This window comes from Mobula birostris, chromosome 30 (assembly GCF_030028105.1).
Source record: "Mobula birostris isolate sMobBir1 chromosome 30, sMobBir1.hap1, whole genome shotgun sequence".
Lineage (NCBI taxonomy): Eukaryota > Metazoa > Chordata > Chondrichthyes > Myliobatiformes > Myliobatidae > Mobula > Mobula birostris.
This window is the reverse complement of record NC_092399.1, coordinates 20930494-20948096: the sequence shown is the minus strand read 5'-3', so window position 1 is coordinate 20948096 and position 17603 is coordinate 20930494. Positions and strand designations below refer to the sequence as shown.

Genomic DNA, 17603 nt, shown 5'->3' with positions numbered 1-17603 from the left:
TGTTACATGCCTGTGCAGTTCAACTCTTTGAGTGAAAATGCATAAAGTTTGAAGTTTCTCCTCATCTCCTACTTTAGGCCACGAGCCTATCAATCACCCCTGCTGTGGACTACTCTCTGGAGGTCCAAGATGCTGACTTCTACAAAGAAGGGATGCATGTGCTCCACGACCACTGGGCTAAGTGTGCAAATGTAGGAAAAATAAATGTGCTAGGTTTTCTAAAATTGACTCCTTCTGCCTTAGGCCACGAACTTATCAATCACCCTTCGTATATGCTCGGATTCATCCAATACCACAAGCATTCAGGAACTTGATCATTTTTTCATGCCTCCTTTACACAGTCAAGGTCCTCTGATTAGATAATGCTCAGAAAACATGATCTTAAAATCCACAACCCTTATTCACTTCTGCTTTCTGAGCTGTGCTGCATAATTTACTTTCATTAAGTTGTTCATTCACTGAGCTGTTGATTAGTTGAGGAAAATGGATTTTAAGTTATGACTTTAATTGCCTGGCAGTTGATAAAGGGGTCAGGAAAGAGATCAACATTTTGTTATGGACAGGATCATTGCCGCCATTTGAGTGTCACTTTTGACCATCTGCCTTCTCTTGTTTGTGAGAATTTCTGTTAATGTCAACCCATCTGAGACAGTTTGAGGTTGTGATTATTTTAGAAAGGAAGCTGCCTGCCACCATTGATAACACCCAAAGGAGTGTGCTTGGTTAACATTTTAAAAATTCCATGAATGGCTTATTAATCATCCTGGATGGTGCTGCACTGTGAGTGATAATACAGGATTCATACATCAGTAAACTGCAGCATTATAACTATATATGAATGTATCAAATATATTCATGTGTTTAATATTCTCACGTTCATTATTATCTTCTAATTCAGCTTTGAAAGTGGAAAAGCAATTCTCATTATTCTCATCTGCTGTCAGCATTATTTTTTATTAATTGGCTATCATAATTTGACAGATGATGTGTTAATCATTGCACCTTCAGTGTGAATAAAAGGCACTGTACATCAGTGATGAGAAGGGGTGATCAATTTCTGCCAGTTGCAAAAGATCAAAGAAATTGCTTCAAAACAGACTAAATGCACAGACTATAAGATTGAGAGTAATTTTAAGGATTTTCTCATGAATTTCGGGTTCTGTGATCCCTTCTACCTGATGATATAGCCTTATAATCAGTTCACCTTTGAACTCTGCTACAAATACCTTGGTAAATTTCAGTCAACCAATGTATTATCAGTATTCATTGTAATTGTTAGAATTAAACTTCTTTTTTTAATTCACTATGACTCAGAATCAAATTCTAAAATGGCTACAAGAGGAATTCTGCAGATGCTGGAAATTCAAGCAACACACATCAAAGTTGCTGGTGAACGCAGCAGGCCAGGCAGCATCTCTAGGAAGAGGTACAGTCGACGTTTCAGGCCGAGACCCTTTGTCAGGACTAACTGAAGGAAGAGTTAGTAAGAGATTTGAAAGTGGGAGGGGGAGGGGGAGATCCAAAATGATAGGAGAAGACAGGAGGGGGAGGGATGGAGCCAAAAGCTGGACAGGTGATTGGCAGAGGGGATATGAGAGGATCATGGGACAGGAGGCCCAGGGAGAAGGAAAAGGGGGAGGTGGGGGAAAACAGAGGATGGGTAAGGGGTATAGTCAGAGGGATGGAGGGAGAAAAAGGAGAGTGAGGGAAAGAAAGTGTGTATAAAAATAAATAACAGATGGGGTACGGGGGGGAGGTGGGGCATTAGCAGAAGTTAGAGAAGTCTACGAGGGGGAGTGGGGCATATGTGGCCCCAGTGGCCACACATTTTAATTCCACATCCCATTCCCATTCTGACATGTCTATCCAGGGCCTCCTCTACCGTAAAGATGAAGCCACACTCAGGTTGGAGGAACAACACCTTATATTCCGTCTGGGTAGCCTCCAACCTGATGGCATGAACATTGACTTCTCTAACTTCTGCTGATGCCCCACCTCCCTCTCGTACCCCATCCGTTATTTATTTTTATACACACTTTCTTTCTCTCGCTCTCCTTTTTCTCCCTCTGGCCCTCTGACTATACCCCTTGCCCATCCTCTGATTCCCCCCCTCCCCCTTTTCTTTCTCCCTGGGCCTCCTGTCCCATGATCCTCTCATATCCCCTTTGCCAATCAACTGTCCAGCTCTTGGCTCCATCCCTCCCCCTCCTGTCTTCTCCTATCATTTTGGATCTCCCCCTTCCCCTCCCACTTTCAAATCTCTTACTGTTCCTTCAGTTAGTCCTGACGAAAGGTCTCGGCCTGAAACGTCGACTGTACCTCTTCCTAGAGATGCTGCCTGGCCTGCTGCGTTCACTAGCAACTTTGATGTGTGTTTCTAAAATGGCTGACTGTTTGTCACATGACTTCTGATCTCCCTTGTGTGTAGATTTATTAGCCATTTTCATTCATACTTTTATAGGATTTTGTGGAAAGTAAGCATTTTAAATTTCAAATATGATCTTATATTTGACTACCTGAGCCATTCTATCAGGGTTTGCCACTGCATGTTTTCTTCAATATTTTATGTGAATTAAATGCCTAACATGACCTTTGTTTTTAATTGGGAAATATGTTTCCAGGAATCCAGTTCACTTTCCATACATTTCACTTGGAGAGTCCACATGATTATTTGCTGATCACTGAGAATGGAAGTTTTGCCCAACCTTTGAAAAGACTCTCGGGATCTAACCTGCCATCATCAGTCAGTGCTGGACTCTTCGGGAATTACACGACACAGATTCGATTCATTTCAGATTTCTCCATGTCGTACGAGGGGTTCAACATAACCTTTATAGGTATGATGTACTTCTCTTTCCTTCATGTGAATATGTTGAAGGTTGCTGGGACAAACCATTTCAAAGTTCAAAGTAATTTATTATCAAAGTACATACATATCACCATTAACAACCCTGCGACTTGTTTCCTTATGGGCATGCACAGTAAACACAAGAAACACAATAGAATCAATGAAAGACTGCACCCAACAGGACAGAAAAACAACCAATGAGCAAAAGACAACAAACTGTGCAAATATAAAAGAAAAAAAGCAATAAGTATTGAGGGCATGAAAAGAAGAGTCCTTGAAAGTGAGTCCATCGGTTGTGGGAACAGTTCAGTGATGGGCCGAGTGAAGTTTTCCACTCTGGTTCAAGAGCCTGATGGTTGAGAGGGAATACCTGTTCCTGAACCTGGTGGTGCCATTCCTGTACCTTCTTTTCATGGCAGTATCAAGAAGAGACAATGACTGAAAGATGGCGGTCCTTGATGACGAATGCTGATTTCCTGTGACCGCCCTCCAAGTAGATGTGCTCAAAGGTGGGGAGGGCTTTATACGTAATGGACTGGTCTGTATGCACTACTCATTGTAGGATTTCCCATTGAAGGGCATTGGTGTTTCCATAGCAGGCAAACTAGTTTTTCAGAAGTTCAGGTAGTGCCTGCTTATTGAATCCCACTACTTGTTGGACTACAAATTCTCATACCTGTAAATTGAAACTGTTTGCATTTATTTTGAATGTGTAAATTATGGATAAAATTAATATGGTAGGTATCATTCCTCTGATATATGAATGGTACACGAAAAATGTATAAAAATAGTGTAAGTCCTGCCCCTTAGGAAACTCAACAGAGTATTTCATGGTACGATTCACCTCAACACAGCTAACATATTTTCTAATTCCATTTGTGCAAATGATAGAATCTTCTTCTTAAATGGCCTTGAAATGCCTTACTGACAGAAATTGAAAGAATAGCAAGCTATGCCTGTAAATCCAAGTGAAGCATGCAAATTATAGTGTTCCAAATGAATATCATTGTGTTCCTGTCTGCATCTGAATTCCTGAGCTTTCATTGCTGTATACACTGTGTAGCGGCAAAACTAATCAAAAATCAAAACAAAACAATTGCCACTTGCCTACGACTGTACGGACTGTTACACTTGCGTGATGCACGCACAGCTCCAATGACTGTTCCAAAAGTCAAATCCTTTATTCGATCCTTTATCACAATTAGCAAGCATAGAATTAAGCATTATTAAGCATTATCTCAGCGGTCAGCAAAAGATGCAACCTGCACTAGTCCCAAGTTACAAAATGCAACAAAATAAGCATGAATATGTAACAGTCCCTTCACGTTTAACACAACTCCACTCATGTGACTATTTACCATAATGAACATTGTAAACACACAACACAGAATACAATGCGGATAGAGATCAGATACATGGCGCCTCTTGCACATTGACAACATTATTGTTAGACCTCTGCTGTTTATTGAAGAATATTTGTATCATGCTTGGAAAGTGCAATTACGCATGGTGTCAGGAGGAGCCACTCAGTCTATAAGCTTGATCACCACTCTTGATAAAAGTGTATGACCCCTTCTCTGTGTTTCACTTCTCCTCTGCTGAAGGCTTTTAAGGCTGTAGTACTCTTTCTGCTGTGGAGAAAGTTCTTTAGGAGTAGGATTCACTTTCCATCACTGCAAATGAGTAGCACAGTGGTGCGGTAGCTGGAGTTGTTGCGACTCAGCTCCAGTAACTGGGATTTGGTTCTGCCTTTGGATACTCTCTGTGTGCATTTTGCTCATTGTCCCTGAGACCATGAGGACATCCCTTTTATGCTGCACTCTCCTCCCACTTCCCAAAGATGTGCTAGTTGGTTGGTTAGTTGCCCATTATAGATTGCCCTTGGTGCAGATGGGTTGCAAAAGAAATGGGGAGGTTGATGGGTATATAACAAAAAACAGACTGCAGGAGAAATGAGTGGGGTCATGGAACTATTTGAGAATGCTGTGTGTGCTGCTATAGACTCAATGAGTAGATGGCTTCCTTTTAATGTCATAAAAAATATGAGATGTAGGAGGGTGGCACTATCTGTAATCTCTGCAGACATCTATCAACAGGAACCTTGCAGTCCCCATAAGAACACAGTGATCAAGATGAAAAAATGAATACAATAGTTTTTTAAAAATAACTTTATAGTTTTGTGATATTTTTAGGGATTCTCAAATTGCAGCAGTCATTAGGAACATGATATAAGTGATAATTTCTACATACCTTTTCTGCATTTCTGACAAAATTTCCATGCATTATTTTAATTATAAGTGAACAAATTTTGGAAATATCTATTTTCAAGAATTGTTCAGGAAGCTTTTTTAAAAAATATCTATGTTGTAGTACTCTATGGATCTCTAACCCTAAAACAGAGCTGCATAACTTAGTCCAGATTAGCAATTTTACTCTTAAGACTGAATGCTTTAGATGTTCAGAGATATAGGGAAGGAGTAACAGCACATTCTGGAGCAAGTTTGAATGTTCTTCTGACGTTAGTTTTGAAAACATTTTTGAAGAGACAGAGAGAGCTTTGTTCAGTGGCTGGGCACAGATTTGACTGCAATGATCTTTTTTTTTAAAAAAAGGCTCCTGAAGGGTTAATCTGCCTGGTCCCATCATCCGCACCTGAACCAAAGTCCTCTGCGCCTCTCTCACCCATGTATTTACCCAAACTTCTCTTCTTTATTGCAGTCTAACCCACATCCTCCACTTCAGCAGGCAGCTCGTTTCACACCTGCACTACCCTCTGAGTGAAGAAGCTGTCCCCCCACCCAGTTCCCCTTAAATGTTTTACCTTTGACCTTTTAACATATGACCTTTAGTTCTAGTCTGATCCAACCTCAGTGCAAAAAGTTTGCTTACATTATCTAACATCTATCCTGTTTATATCTCTCATTTAATTTTGTATACCCCTATCAAATTTCCCTCATTGTCCTGTGCATCAGGGAAAAAAAAGTCCAGAACTACTCATCCTTTCCCTGTAACTTAAGTCCTCCAGTTCCGGAAACAGCCTTGTAAATTTTCTTGGTACTCTTTCAAGCTGATTTTGTGAGCCCTTTGCCAAAAGGCTCAACTGATACTCATTTTATGCCGTATTCTTTGAAGATCCTGAATGCAAATGCTAAAAGTGGAAAGATAAGATGAGAATTTCCTGTTAATGTTAGCTTTCAATAGACAATAGGTGCAGGAGTAGGCCATTCAGCCCTTCGAGCCAGCACCACCATTCACTGTGATCATGGCTGATCATCCACAATCAGTACCCATTTCCTGCCTTCTCCCCGTATCCCTTCACTCCGCTATCTTTAAGAGCTCTATCTAACTCTCTTCTGAAAGAATCCAGAGAATTGACCTCCACTGCCTTGTGAGGCAGAGCATTCCAGAGAACCACAACCCTCTGTGTGAAAAAGTTTTTCCTCAACTCCATTCTAAATTGTCTACCCCTTATTCTTCAGCTGTGGCCTCTGGTTCTGGACTCCCCCAACATCGGGAACATGTTTCCTGCCTCTAGCATGTCCAATCCCTTAATAATCTTATATGTTTCAATCAGATCCCCTCTCATCCTTCTAAATTCCAGTGTATACAACCCCAGTCACTCCAACCTTTCAACATATGACAGTCCCGCCATCCTGGGGATTAACCTCGTGAACCTACGCTGCACTCCCTCAATAGCTAGAATGTCCTTCCTCAAATTTGGAGACCAAAACTGTGCACAACTCTTTGTTTTTTCTTTCTTCCCTGGAATAACTTGATGTTAAAATTAAAGAAAAACACTTACCCATGTAAAACCTCCCCTTATTGTTCCCATTTCTAGTTTATTAATGAGCATTTTCCATTAGCAATAGAGTCAGAAGTGCTCTGCCATTGCTTTCTTCTGGGCAATGTTCTTTACAAGATGGGTGACCCCAGCCATGATCCATACTCTTCAGAGGTTGTCTGCCTGGGATCAGTGGTTGCATAAACAGGACTTGTGATATAAGCCAGAAGGGTAAGATGAAGGAACACATACCAATCCTCATAGAGGAATCATAAGTGGAGAGAGTGAGTAGCTTCAAGTCCCTGGGAGTCAAGATCTCTGAAGATCTATCTTGGTCCCAACATATCGATATAGTTATAAAGAAGGCAAGACAGCAGCTATACTTTATTAGGAGTTTGAAGAAATTTGGCATGTCAACTAATACTCTCAAAAACTTCTATAGTTGTACCATGGAGAGCATTCTGACAGGCTGCATCACTGTCTGGTATGGCAGGGGAGGCTACTGCACAGGACTGAAAGAAGCTGCAGAAGGTTGTAAATCTAGTCAGCTTCATCTTGGGGACTAGCCTACAAAGTACCCAGGGCACCTTTAAGGAGCGGTGTCTCAGAAAGACAGTGTCCATTACTAAGTACCTCCGGCACCCAGGGCATCCTCTTTTCTCACTGTTACCATCAGGTAGGAGGTACAGAAGCCTGAAGGCACACAATCAGCGATTCAGGAACGGCTCCTTCCCCTCTGCCATCCGATTCCTAACTGGAGATTGAACCCTTGGACGCTACCTCACTTGTTAAAATTTACAGTATTTCTGTTTTTGCACATTTTTTAATCTATTCAATATACGTAATTGATTTACTTGGTTATTTATTATTATTATTATTATTTTCTCTGCTAGATTATGTATTGCTTTGAACTGCTGCTGCTAAGTTAACAAATTTCACATCACATGCTGGTGATAATAAACCTGATTCTGATTCTGATCATGTTCATCCTACACAGGGCTAAGCAGGTGCTTACACCCTGCCCAAGGGTGACCTGCAGGCTAGCAGAGGGAAGGAACGTCTTACACATCCTTTGATAGAGATATATCTCCACCCCGCCGCCCACTCTCTGACATAAATCCCACTTTTATTCTTCCTAATTCTCACCAACTCGCTCCCAGAATCTGCTCTACGCACTTTACAGTTACAGCAGTAAAATTACTGCCTAGCCCATATGTCCACGGGATGAATTTTTTTAGCTAGTGAATCTGTGGAATGCTCTGCCACGGACAGCTGCGGAGGCAAAGACCGTGAGTACACTTAAAGCGAAAGTTGATAGTTTCCTGATTGGTCAGGACATCAAAGGTTATGGTGAGAAGGCAGGTGTATGGGGCTGAGTGGGATCTGGAATCAGCATTGATGGAATGGCAAAGCAGACTCAATGGGCTGAATGGCCTAATTAGGCTCCTATGTCTTATGGTCTTCTGATGAAGAAAGTTGGAGCACCCATGGAAAATACATATGGTCAGAGAGAAACAGTAAATTTCATACAGATGGTACCCAGAGTTGGGATTGCTCTGGTGCTATGCAATAGTATCTATGCCAGCTGTGATATCATGCCAACCAATGTTTTACTTTGCTCACTGTCTTTCATGTGCTATAAGACCAACATTCTTGCTCTTCCTTAACACAGTTACTATGTTCTGTTTTATCTAGAACATGATTTGGAGCCTTGCGATGATCCTGGTATCCCACCGTTCAGTAGCAGAAGTGGTCTTCGATTTGGTGTTGGAGATGCTCTTACTTTCTCCTGTTTCCCGGGATATAGACTGGAAGGCGTATCTCGGATTACCTGCCTTGGAGGTAGACGGCGTGTGTGGAGTTCGCCTCTTCCAAGGTGTGTTGGTAGGTGGTCGTGTGCTTTCATTTCACTTGGGTTGAAACTATTTTCTTTAGTGATATACAGTATGGAATAGACCCTTCTCGCTCTTTGAGCCACGACACCCAGTAATCCCCCAATTTAATCTGGGCCTAATCATGGGACAGTTTACAATGACCAATTAACCTACCATTCGGTACATCTTTGGACTGTGGGAGGAGACCTGGAGGAGTATGGGGAGAACGTACAAGCTGCTTACAGGCAGCGGTGGGAATGGAACCGGGGTCGCCTGTACGGTAGGGTGTTGTGCTAACTACTACACTACCGTGCCACCCTAGTGCTACACAGGTTATGAGCCATGCAAAGACTTGAACCAATGGATGATAGCCAAGTTACCTTTCAGAGAAAGGGAAGTTAAAATTTGTTATAAGTTAAGTTAATAGTCTGTGCAATTGATTATAACATGTGGCTCTTTATTCTACAACTGATTACTGAAATTGACCCTAATGGTGATATCTTGTTGCACTATGAGCATAGAATACTAGAACACAGTCCTTCGCCCCTAACTCCCTCACATTTGTCTGGGCTTGCCATACATTTCTGGCTGGGGAGGAGCTGGTAAAGTTGAGGAAGATACATCAAATGAATAGTAGTTATCAAATTATTGCGACTAAAAGTGGAAAATGATCTGAATGGCATGTCATGAACACAGTGGCCTGATAATTAAGTGACTAGTTAAGCAGCTAGAATTGTGGAATGTTGCTTCAAGAACATGAGATTGAATCAACCATGTCTGCTGGGGAACTTAAATTCAAGTAATTAAACAAATGTTGAGTTGGTAAAAAAGAGTTTTGGTAACAAGTCGTAAAACATGTTGCACAAATTCATTTAGTTCACTATTGCCCTTCAGGGAAGGACATCTCCCCCTCTCATCTGGTCTGACCTATCACTGACAGCAGATTAGTATGGTTGACCCTTACATGTCTCCTTAGTTCAAGGGGAATTAGGCATAGTAGTAAATGCGTGTGTTAGTGCTGACATTCACATTTTGTGAACAGATTTATTTTTTGATGCCAGTGCTTACCATTGTTAGAATCAGAACTAGGATTATGATCATGAAACTTGTTTTTTTGGCAGCAGTCCAATGCAATGCATAAAAAAATGTTACTGTAAGTTACAATGGAAATATATATTTAAAAAAAAGATAAGCAGTGCTGAAATAGAGCATGTTCATGTGTCCAGGATCATTTATCTGCTCTGTCTCAAGCTAGGATTGCATTGCGTAAGACAATATGAACATAAGACCATAAGACCATAAGACAAAGGAGCAGAAGTCGGCCATTTGGTCCATCGAATCTGCTCCGCCATTTTAACATGAGCTGATCCATTCTAACCCATTTAGTCCCACTCCCCCGCCTTCTCACCATAACCTTTGATGCCCTGGCTACTCAGATACCTATCAATCTCTGCCTTAAATACACCCAATGACTTGGCCTCCACTGCTGCCCATGGCAACAAATTCCATAGATTCACCACCCTCTGGCGAAAAAAATTTCTTTGCATCTTTGTTCTGAATGGGTGCCCTTTAATCCTTAAGTCATGCCCTCTCGTACTAGACTCCTCCATCATGGGAAACAACTTTGCCACATCCACTCTGACCATGCCTTTCAACATTCGAAATGTTTCTATGAGGTCTCCCATCATTTTTCTAAACTCCAAGGAATACAGTCCAAGAATGGACAAATGTTCCTGATATGTTAACCCTGTCATTTCCAGAATCATTCTAGTGAATCTTCTCTGTACCCTCTCCTGCACAGTCTCGTCCTTCTTGCACTCGAAGATGAGATTCTCACACATGAGGGAGAATGATTGTGGAAAGAGTTAAAATAATTTGGGATTAGTTTCATCTTTGCACATTCTGATTTGAAACTACTTTCTGTGTATTTTTTTATTTGGAATGATAGTGAGAATAAAATAATCATCAAAATGGAAGCTGTGAGGTTGTAATGAATGTTTATTGCCATAAATAGCAATCCTGCTGACTCTCTGAAGTTAGTAATTAAATTTGGATAAAAGAAACTCGTTAAGACCCAATTGATGATTTTGAGGACTGAGTTAAGAATTATGGTCAATTTTCACTGGAGGACACTGAAGCAAAAATATAGGGTGAATTAAAAATGAGAGAAGGCAAAATAAATAGACATATGCAACAGTAATCAAAATATTTCAGGAGCTGAAAAAACAATAAAAAGAAATGCTGCAATCATTCAGCAAGCAAGACCCAGATCAGTTGAGATCCATTTTATCTCCGTCATAATAAGTCATTGGTTCACAAGTATTTTTAAATTGCTGGATAGTGCTCGCAAAGGATGTCCAACCAAAATAAAGGAAGAGTAAAACCTCTAACATAAGGGTTCCAACCCAAGGTCCATGGACCCCTCGGTTAATGGTGGGGGGGGGGGGGGTCCATAGCATAAAAATTTGGGAACCTTTGCTCTAACATAATCTGTTATCACAGATCTGACAGAAATGTGAAAAAAAAGTTTACCAGTATATTTGCGGGTGTGAGCAAATTTAGCAAAAATGTTAGAGGAAGGAATGTTCAAAAGTTAAGAGGTGTGGGGGAGATTACATCTGGTTTAAAGAGGTTGCATTGTGAGCAGCTGTCAGGATACTTTGATACCTTGATGGTTCAAGGACCAGGAGACACCAATTTCCAATTTTAATTAAGAAATGCAAAGGGGATGAAAGCAAATTCTTGTTCCGAGATTGTTCTGTTCAGTCATGTACTGCCTGAAGTAGTAATAGAAATAACTAATGTTAGCAAAAGGAATTTGAATAGCCAATGAGAAAGAATAATTTGCAAGGCTATGGAGAAAAAGGAAGTGGAAAACAGTAAACACAAAAGATTCTGCAGATCAACAGACACAGAATGCTGGAGGAACTCAGCAGTTCGGCCAACATCCCTAGAAATAAGTAAGTAGTCAAAATGTCAGTCTGATTCCTTTCATCAGAACTGAATGTGATTATTTTACCAAGATACACCAAGACTAAATAGATCAAATTGTCTCCTCTGGTGCTTTAATGGTTTTGATGTTCAGAATAGATAGGATGGTTCAGGTTTTTGGTTTGGATTATCCAGAAGACATGTTGATTTTCAACAAGATGAATGGAAAAGGATAATGTTGGAAGTAGAATTTGAGGGTTAAGTTTATTCCCATTGAAAGTAATTGCAATAGCACCAAGGGAAGCAATAAGCAAAGACAAGTGGAAATAAAAAATAAATAATAAGATAATTAGGTGCATTGATCAATATGATCTGTCAAGACAGAGAGATAAAGGAATATTAATGAGGCTATGGGAAGGATCACTAACAAATGAATAAAATGATTTACATTAATCTAACAAATCAGTTTTGGTTACCTAAGCTTGAAGCTTCATATTGGAAGAAACCAACAATAAGGATACGCTTAAAGGATGAGATTAGGGTGCTACTTCAAGATTCAAAGGTTCAAGGTACATTTCTTATCAAAGTATGTATGCAGTACACAGGCCTGAGATTCGTCTAACCCACAGACAACCATGAAACAAAGAGAGAAAACCATGAAACACATGCAAATAAAAACATCAAATCTTGAACACAGAAAAAAAGGAACAAATCGGGCAAATTGCAAAAAAGAGCAAAAATCACCAAATATAAAACACCAGACCACAAGTCATTGAGACGGTGCAGTCATGTTCAGTTCACATTGATAGACACAAGATATTTAAATTAAATTCATCATTGTTAATAAAAGATAATAAAATAAAATATTTAAAAAGAGCTGGGCTGAGGACTTACTGCTGTTCCTTGAAAATTAGTTCTCAGTAAATATTATTGGTGGGAGAACAAACAAAATGAAACTCTGCATTTCAGTAGAAACATTAAAAGATCTATCTTTCATCAATAATTCACAATTCAAACACAACACACAGTGTAAAAGCAAATAATCTTTCCTCTGCTTAATAATGACTGCGTTGCAGAAGTGGAATACAATGGAACATGGTCAAAATAATCCATATTGTGGGCAGCCCCCAACACATCCTTGGGTGTGTTGCATGTTAGCACAAATGATGCATTTCACTGTGTGTTTTCTTGTAGACATGATAAATAAATATAAATTTGAATCTGAATCTGAGATATTAAATTGGACTGGTTTACAGTACAAGAGTAGGAAATTAAGATCCTTCCTTTGAGCAGCAGATGTGCTGATTTTTAATTATGAGTTCGTAGGCTATGGGGATGGATCATTAGTGTTCTTTACTTGGTTATTGGTCATTGAGAAAACGATGAGCCACCTTCTTGAAACTCTACAGCCTGTTGGCGAAAGTACTCTCATGGTACTGCTGCAAAGGGGGTTCCATGGAAGAGGCAGGTGATCCATTTCCAGGTCTTGTTTGTCTGACTTTGAAAGGAACCTGTAGCTGGTCAGATTATCTTGTGCCTCTGCTCCTGACAGACCAGGTAGCACAGACTCAAGATCTGGGAGGTCCATTTGGAGCACTTGTGATGTGTAATTGCAATGCATTTTATGAGCTGTCAGTACTATTGCAATGGTGCACAGATAATAGGAGGAAGTATAACTTCACTTGAAATGTGCACACCTGCTGCATGAAATTGACATTGGTACAGATTCCACTGAATGCTGCAAATCAACAGTTTGCTATTCTTGCCAGTTCAGCATGACTAGTATGTGGCAAAGCTGATCATTAAATCACTCTGCTGGAGGATCTGATTGGGCTGAACAGCATCTGTGGGAGGAAAGGAATTGTCATTTGCATTAGTGCTCTTCCAGACTACAACTACAGCATTCTCTGTTTTCTCTAGTACACTAATCACACTAGAGATGGCCAGCAGGTCTAGGGGCAATTAACACTATTCAGCTATCTAGTTTTAATTCATATACTTACTTACGCTCACTGAGAGGTTGGGGCCACTGTGTGATAGATGGTGCTACTGCTCTCACGGGGGGAGGGGGGGCAGATGCAGCCCATTGGTAGAGCTCAGTCTTGATGGGATCCCCTAGCATTGCAACGGGGGAATTGCCTCTCTGATCCTAACCAGATTGAGCTGGATCTGGCGCTGAGATCCAAATGATTTTCTTAAGAATTCTCGATCTGAAAGTTAAGAAGCGAAGCAGAAGGCAAATTTAAGATATATATATTTTTATTGCATGTCTTTGATGATTTTATTCTTTTATGTTTCAATTAATTTTGTTGCTTTTTTTCCTTAATTTTTTTTAAATTATTATTTTAATTTTGATACTTGTTGAATACCTCTAAATACTGGGGAAAATTGAAAGCACATGACAGCACTGACTTCTCTCAACTATGTTTTAAATGTGAATCCTTTGTCATGTAATGACAAATACCATTTGAATCTCCCTGTTTTACTTGGTGCACAGGTTCAGTGAGCAATCTCTTCATGCGCAGTCTAATTCAGAACCATGGTCAGCGCTCCAGCAAATCAGGTCCTGAAAAATTAAAGACTAATATTTTGCTTCGAATTCCATAAATGCCAACCTACTCTAGCTTTCTTCATAGCACTGAAGGTTGTTTGTTATTCTACTTTCAAAGTAATAAATGAATTCAATTCTAACTGAATTGATCCATTTGTAAGCAGCCTCAGTAATCTGTGTGAATCATATATAAGCTAGTCTGTAAGCTACAATTGATATATCCTACAAAGAGAATGGGTCTATTTTGACTGATAGCAATTAAGGTGTTGCAGTTTCTTTTAAATTCTGAAAGCTATTTCTTCTTGCTAAAGTTGTTTGAAGAAAGAATTGTATTCTGTTTGACTGACAATCACAGTTACACATCTCTCAATGTAGATCAGAACGTGGATGTATATTGCATTCAACAGTCCTACCAATCAGCAGCTACCAGTCAGGGTAAGAATGGGATAACATGGCAGATGAATGTGTGCCTAAAAAATCAGTAGAGCAGGCAAGGTTTCAGATTTGTGGATCATTGGGAGCACTTGTGGGGAAGGTATGATATTGAACAAAAAGAATGGGTTAAGTCTGAATTCAGGGGGGACCAATATCCTCACTGGGAGGTTTGTTATAGCTCTTGGGGATGGTTTAAATTAGTTTGGCAAGGGGATGGGAACCAGAGTGATAGGTCAGAAGATGGAACGGTTTGTGTATCGGTAAATGCAATATATAGAGGGACTGCGAGGAAGGACAGGCAGTGGAGAAGGCATAAATGCATTCAGTTGAATAGCTTGCAATGTGTCTACTTTAATGTCAGAAGTATTAGGAACAATGGTGATGAATCTAGAGCATAGATCAGTACATGGAACTGTAATGTGATCATTACAGAGACTTGGCTGTCACAAGGGTAGAAATGGCTGCTGGATGTTCTGGGGTTTAAATGTTTCTAAAGCAACAGTGAAAGCGTTTGGAGTGTACTAATGAATCAGGAACAGTATCACAGCTGCAGAAAGGGAGGATTTCATGGAGGGATCATCTACTGAACCAGTATGGGTGAAAGTCAGAAACAGGCAGTGAACAATCACTGTATTGGATTCATCTATAAACACCCTCCCCACAGCAGCAAAAACACCGAGGAGCAGATTAGTTGGCAGATTTTTGAAATTGTTCGAAAATTATTCTCATGAGTGACTTCAACTTGAGTGTAAAAATACATATCTTTTACATATAGCTTGCAATCATGTGATAAGTGCACGCCTGGCTTATAGTTAAAAAAAAACAAAGTTAGACCCACATTTCAGCTCCTGTCATTTCCTTTCTATTAGTGTAATGTTTTGGAATTAGAAAACTTAACAGGTGGGTTACTAAGTTTGCAGATGACATGAAGATAGATGGCATTGTACATGGTGTAGAAGGTTGTCATAGGTAACAATGGGATATTGACAGGATGCAGGCTGGGGCTGAGAAGTAGCAGATGGTGTTCAATGTGGAAAAATGTGACATTGTACACAGAAGATCAAACTTGAAGGCAGAGTAAAGAGTTAATGGCAAGATTCTTAGCAGTGTGGAGGAGTAGAAGGATTTTGTGGTCTATGTCCATAGATCCATCAATGTTGCTGCATAAGTTGATTGGGTTGTTAAGGCATATGGCTTATAGGCCTTTATTAGTCAGGAGGCTGAGTTCAAGAGCCACAAGGTAATAGTGCAGCTCTGTAAAACTCTCGTTAGACCATAATTGGAACATTGTGTCTAGTTCTAGTGGCCTCATTTTTGGAGGGGGTGGAAGCTTTATTTAGGGTGCAGAGGTGAATTACAGGATGCTGCCTAGTTTATACAGCATGTCTCACGATGATAGATTGAGCGAGCTAAGGCTTTTCTCTTTAGAATGAAGGAGGATGACAGAAGACTTGATAGAAGTGTACAAGATGATAAGAGGCATAGACGAAGAAGGCAGCCAGTGCCTTTTTTCAGGGCGGAAATGGGTAATATGAGGGAGCATAGTTTTAAGCTGATTGGAGGAATGTTAAGGGGGTGATGTCAAAGGTGGGCTTTCAACACAGAGACTGGTGTGTGCATGGAACGTGCTGTCAAGGGTGGGAGTAGAGGCAGGTATGTACATTAAGGAAATTTAAGAGACTCTGAGATTAGCACATGGATGAAACAAACTGGAGGGCTATGTGGGAGAAAAGCATTACATTGATTTTAGGTTAAAAGGCTGGCACAATATTATGGTTTGAAGGGCTTTTAGTGTGCTGTAGTGTTCTATGTTCCATTTTATTTCCATAAGACCATAAGACAAAGGAACAGAAGTCGGCCATTCAGCCCATCGAGTCTGCTCGGCCATTTTATCATGAGCTGATCCATTCTCCCATCTAGTCCCACTGCTCCGCCTTCTCACCATAACCTTTGATGCCCTGGCTACTCAGATACCTATCAATCTCTGCCTTAAATACACCCAATGACTTGGCCTCCACTGCTGCCCGTGGCAACAAATTCCATAGATTCACCATCCTCTGGCTAAAAAAATTTCTTTGCATCTTTGTTCTGAATGGGCGCCCTTCAATCCTTAAGTCATGCCCTCTTGTACTAGACTCCCCCATCATGGGAAACAACTTTGCCACATCCACTCTGACCATGCCTTTCAACATTCAAAACATTTCTATGAAGTCCTCCCCTCATTCTTCTAAACTCCAAGGAAGACAGTCCAAGAGTGGACAAATGTTCCTGATATGTTAACCCTGTCATTCCCGGAATTATTCTAGTGAATCTTCTCTGTACCCTCTCCAATGTCAGCACATCCTTTCTTAAATAAGGAGACCAAAACTGCCCACAGTACTCCAAGTGAGGTCTTACCAGCGCCTTATAGAGCCTCAACATCACATCCCTGCTCCTATACTCTATTCCTCTAGAAATGAATGCCAACATTGCATTCACCTTCTTCACTGACTCAACCTGGAGGTTGACCTTAAGGGTATCCTGCACGAGGACTTCCAAGTCCCGTTGCATCTCAGAACTTTGAATTCTCTCCCCATTTAAATAATAGTCTGCCAGTTTATTTCTTCTGTCAAAGTGCATAACCATACACTTTCCAACATTGTATTTCATTTGCCACATCTTTGCCCATTCTTCCAATCTATCCAAGTCTCTTTGCAGACTCTCTGTTTCCTCAGCACTACCGGCCCCTCCACCTATCTTCGTATCATCAGCAAACTTAGCCACAAAGTAATCTATTCCATAATCCAAATCGTTGATGTACAACGTAAAAAGAAGCGGCCCCAACACGGACCCCTGTGGAACACCACCGGTAACTGGCAGCCAACCAGAATAGGATCCCTTTATTCCCACTCTCTTGCTAATCAGCAACGCCCTATCCACGTATGTAACTTTCCCGTAATTCCATGGGCTTTTATCTTGTTAAGTAGCCTCACGTGTGGCATCTTGTCAAAGGCCTCCTGAAAATCCAAACATACAACATCCACTGCATCTCCCTTGTCTAGCCTACTTGTAATTTGCTCAAAAAATTGTAATAGGTTTGTCAGGTAAGATTTTCCTTTAAGGAAACCATGCTGAGTTCTGCCTATCTTGTCATATGCCTCCAGGTAGTCCGTAACCTCATCCTTGACAATCGACTCCAACAAC

The 17603-nt window shown here is 40.6% G+C and overlaps 1 protein-coding gene across 1 annotated transcript in view; it reads left to right on the top strand.

The window, feature by feature from the left end:
* csmd2 (CUB and Sushi multiple domains 2) overlaps positions 1-17603 on the top strand; it is a 689393-nt gene that overhangs the window by 243570 nt on the left and 428220 nt on the right. Inside the window, exons 15-16 of the mRNA XM_072247323.1 lie at positions 2622-2837; positions 8325-8513. Of these exons, the coding sequence (XP_072103424.1) occupies positions 2622-2837; positions 8325-8513 (405 nt within the window). The remainder of the gene's footprint in view (positions 1-2621; positions 2838-8324; positions 8514-17603) is intronic.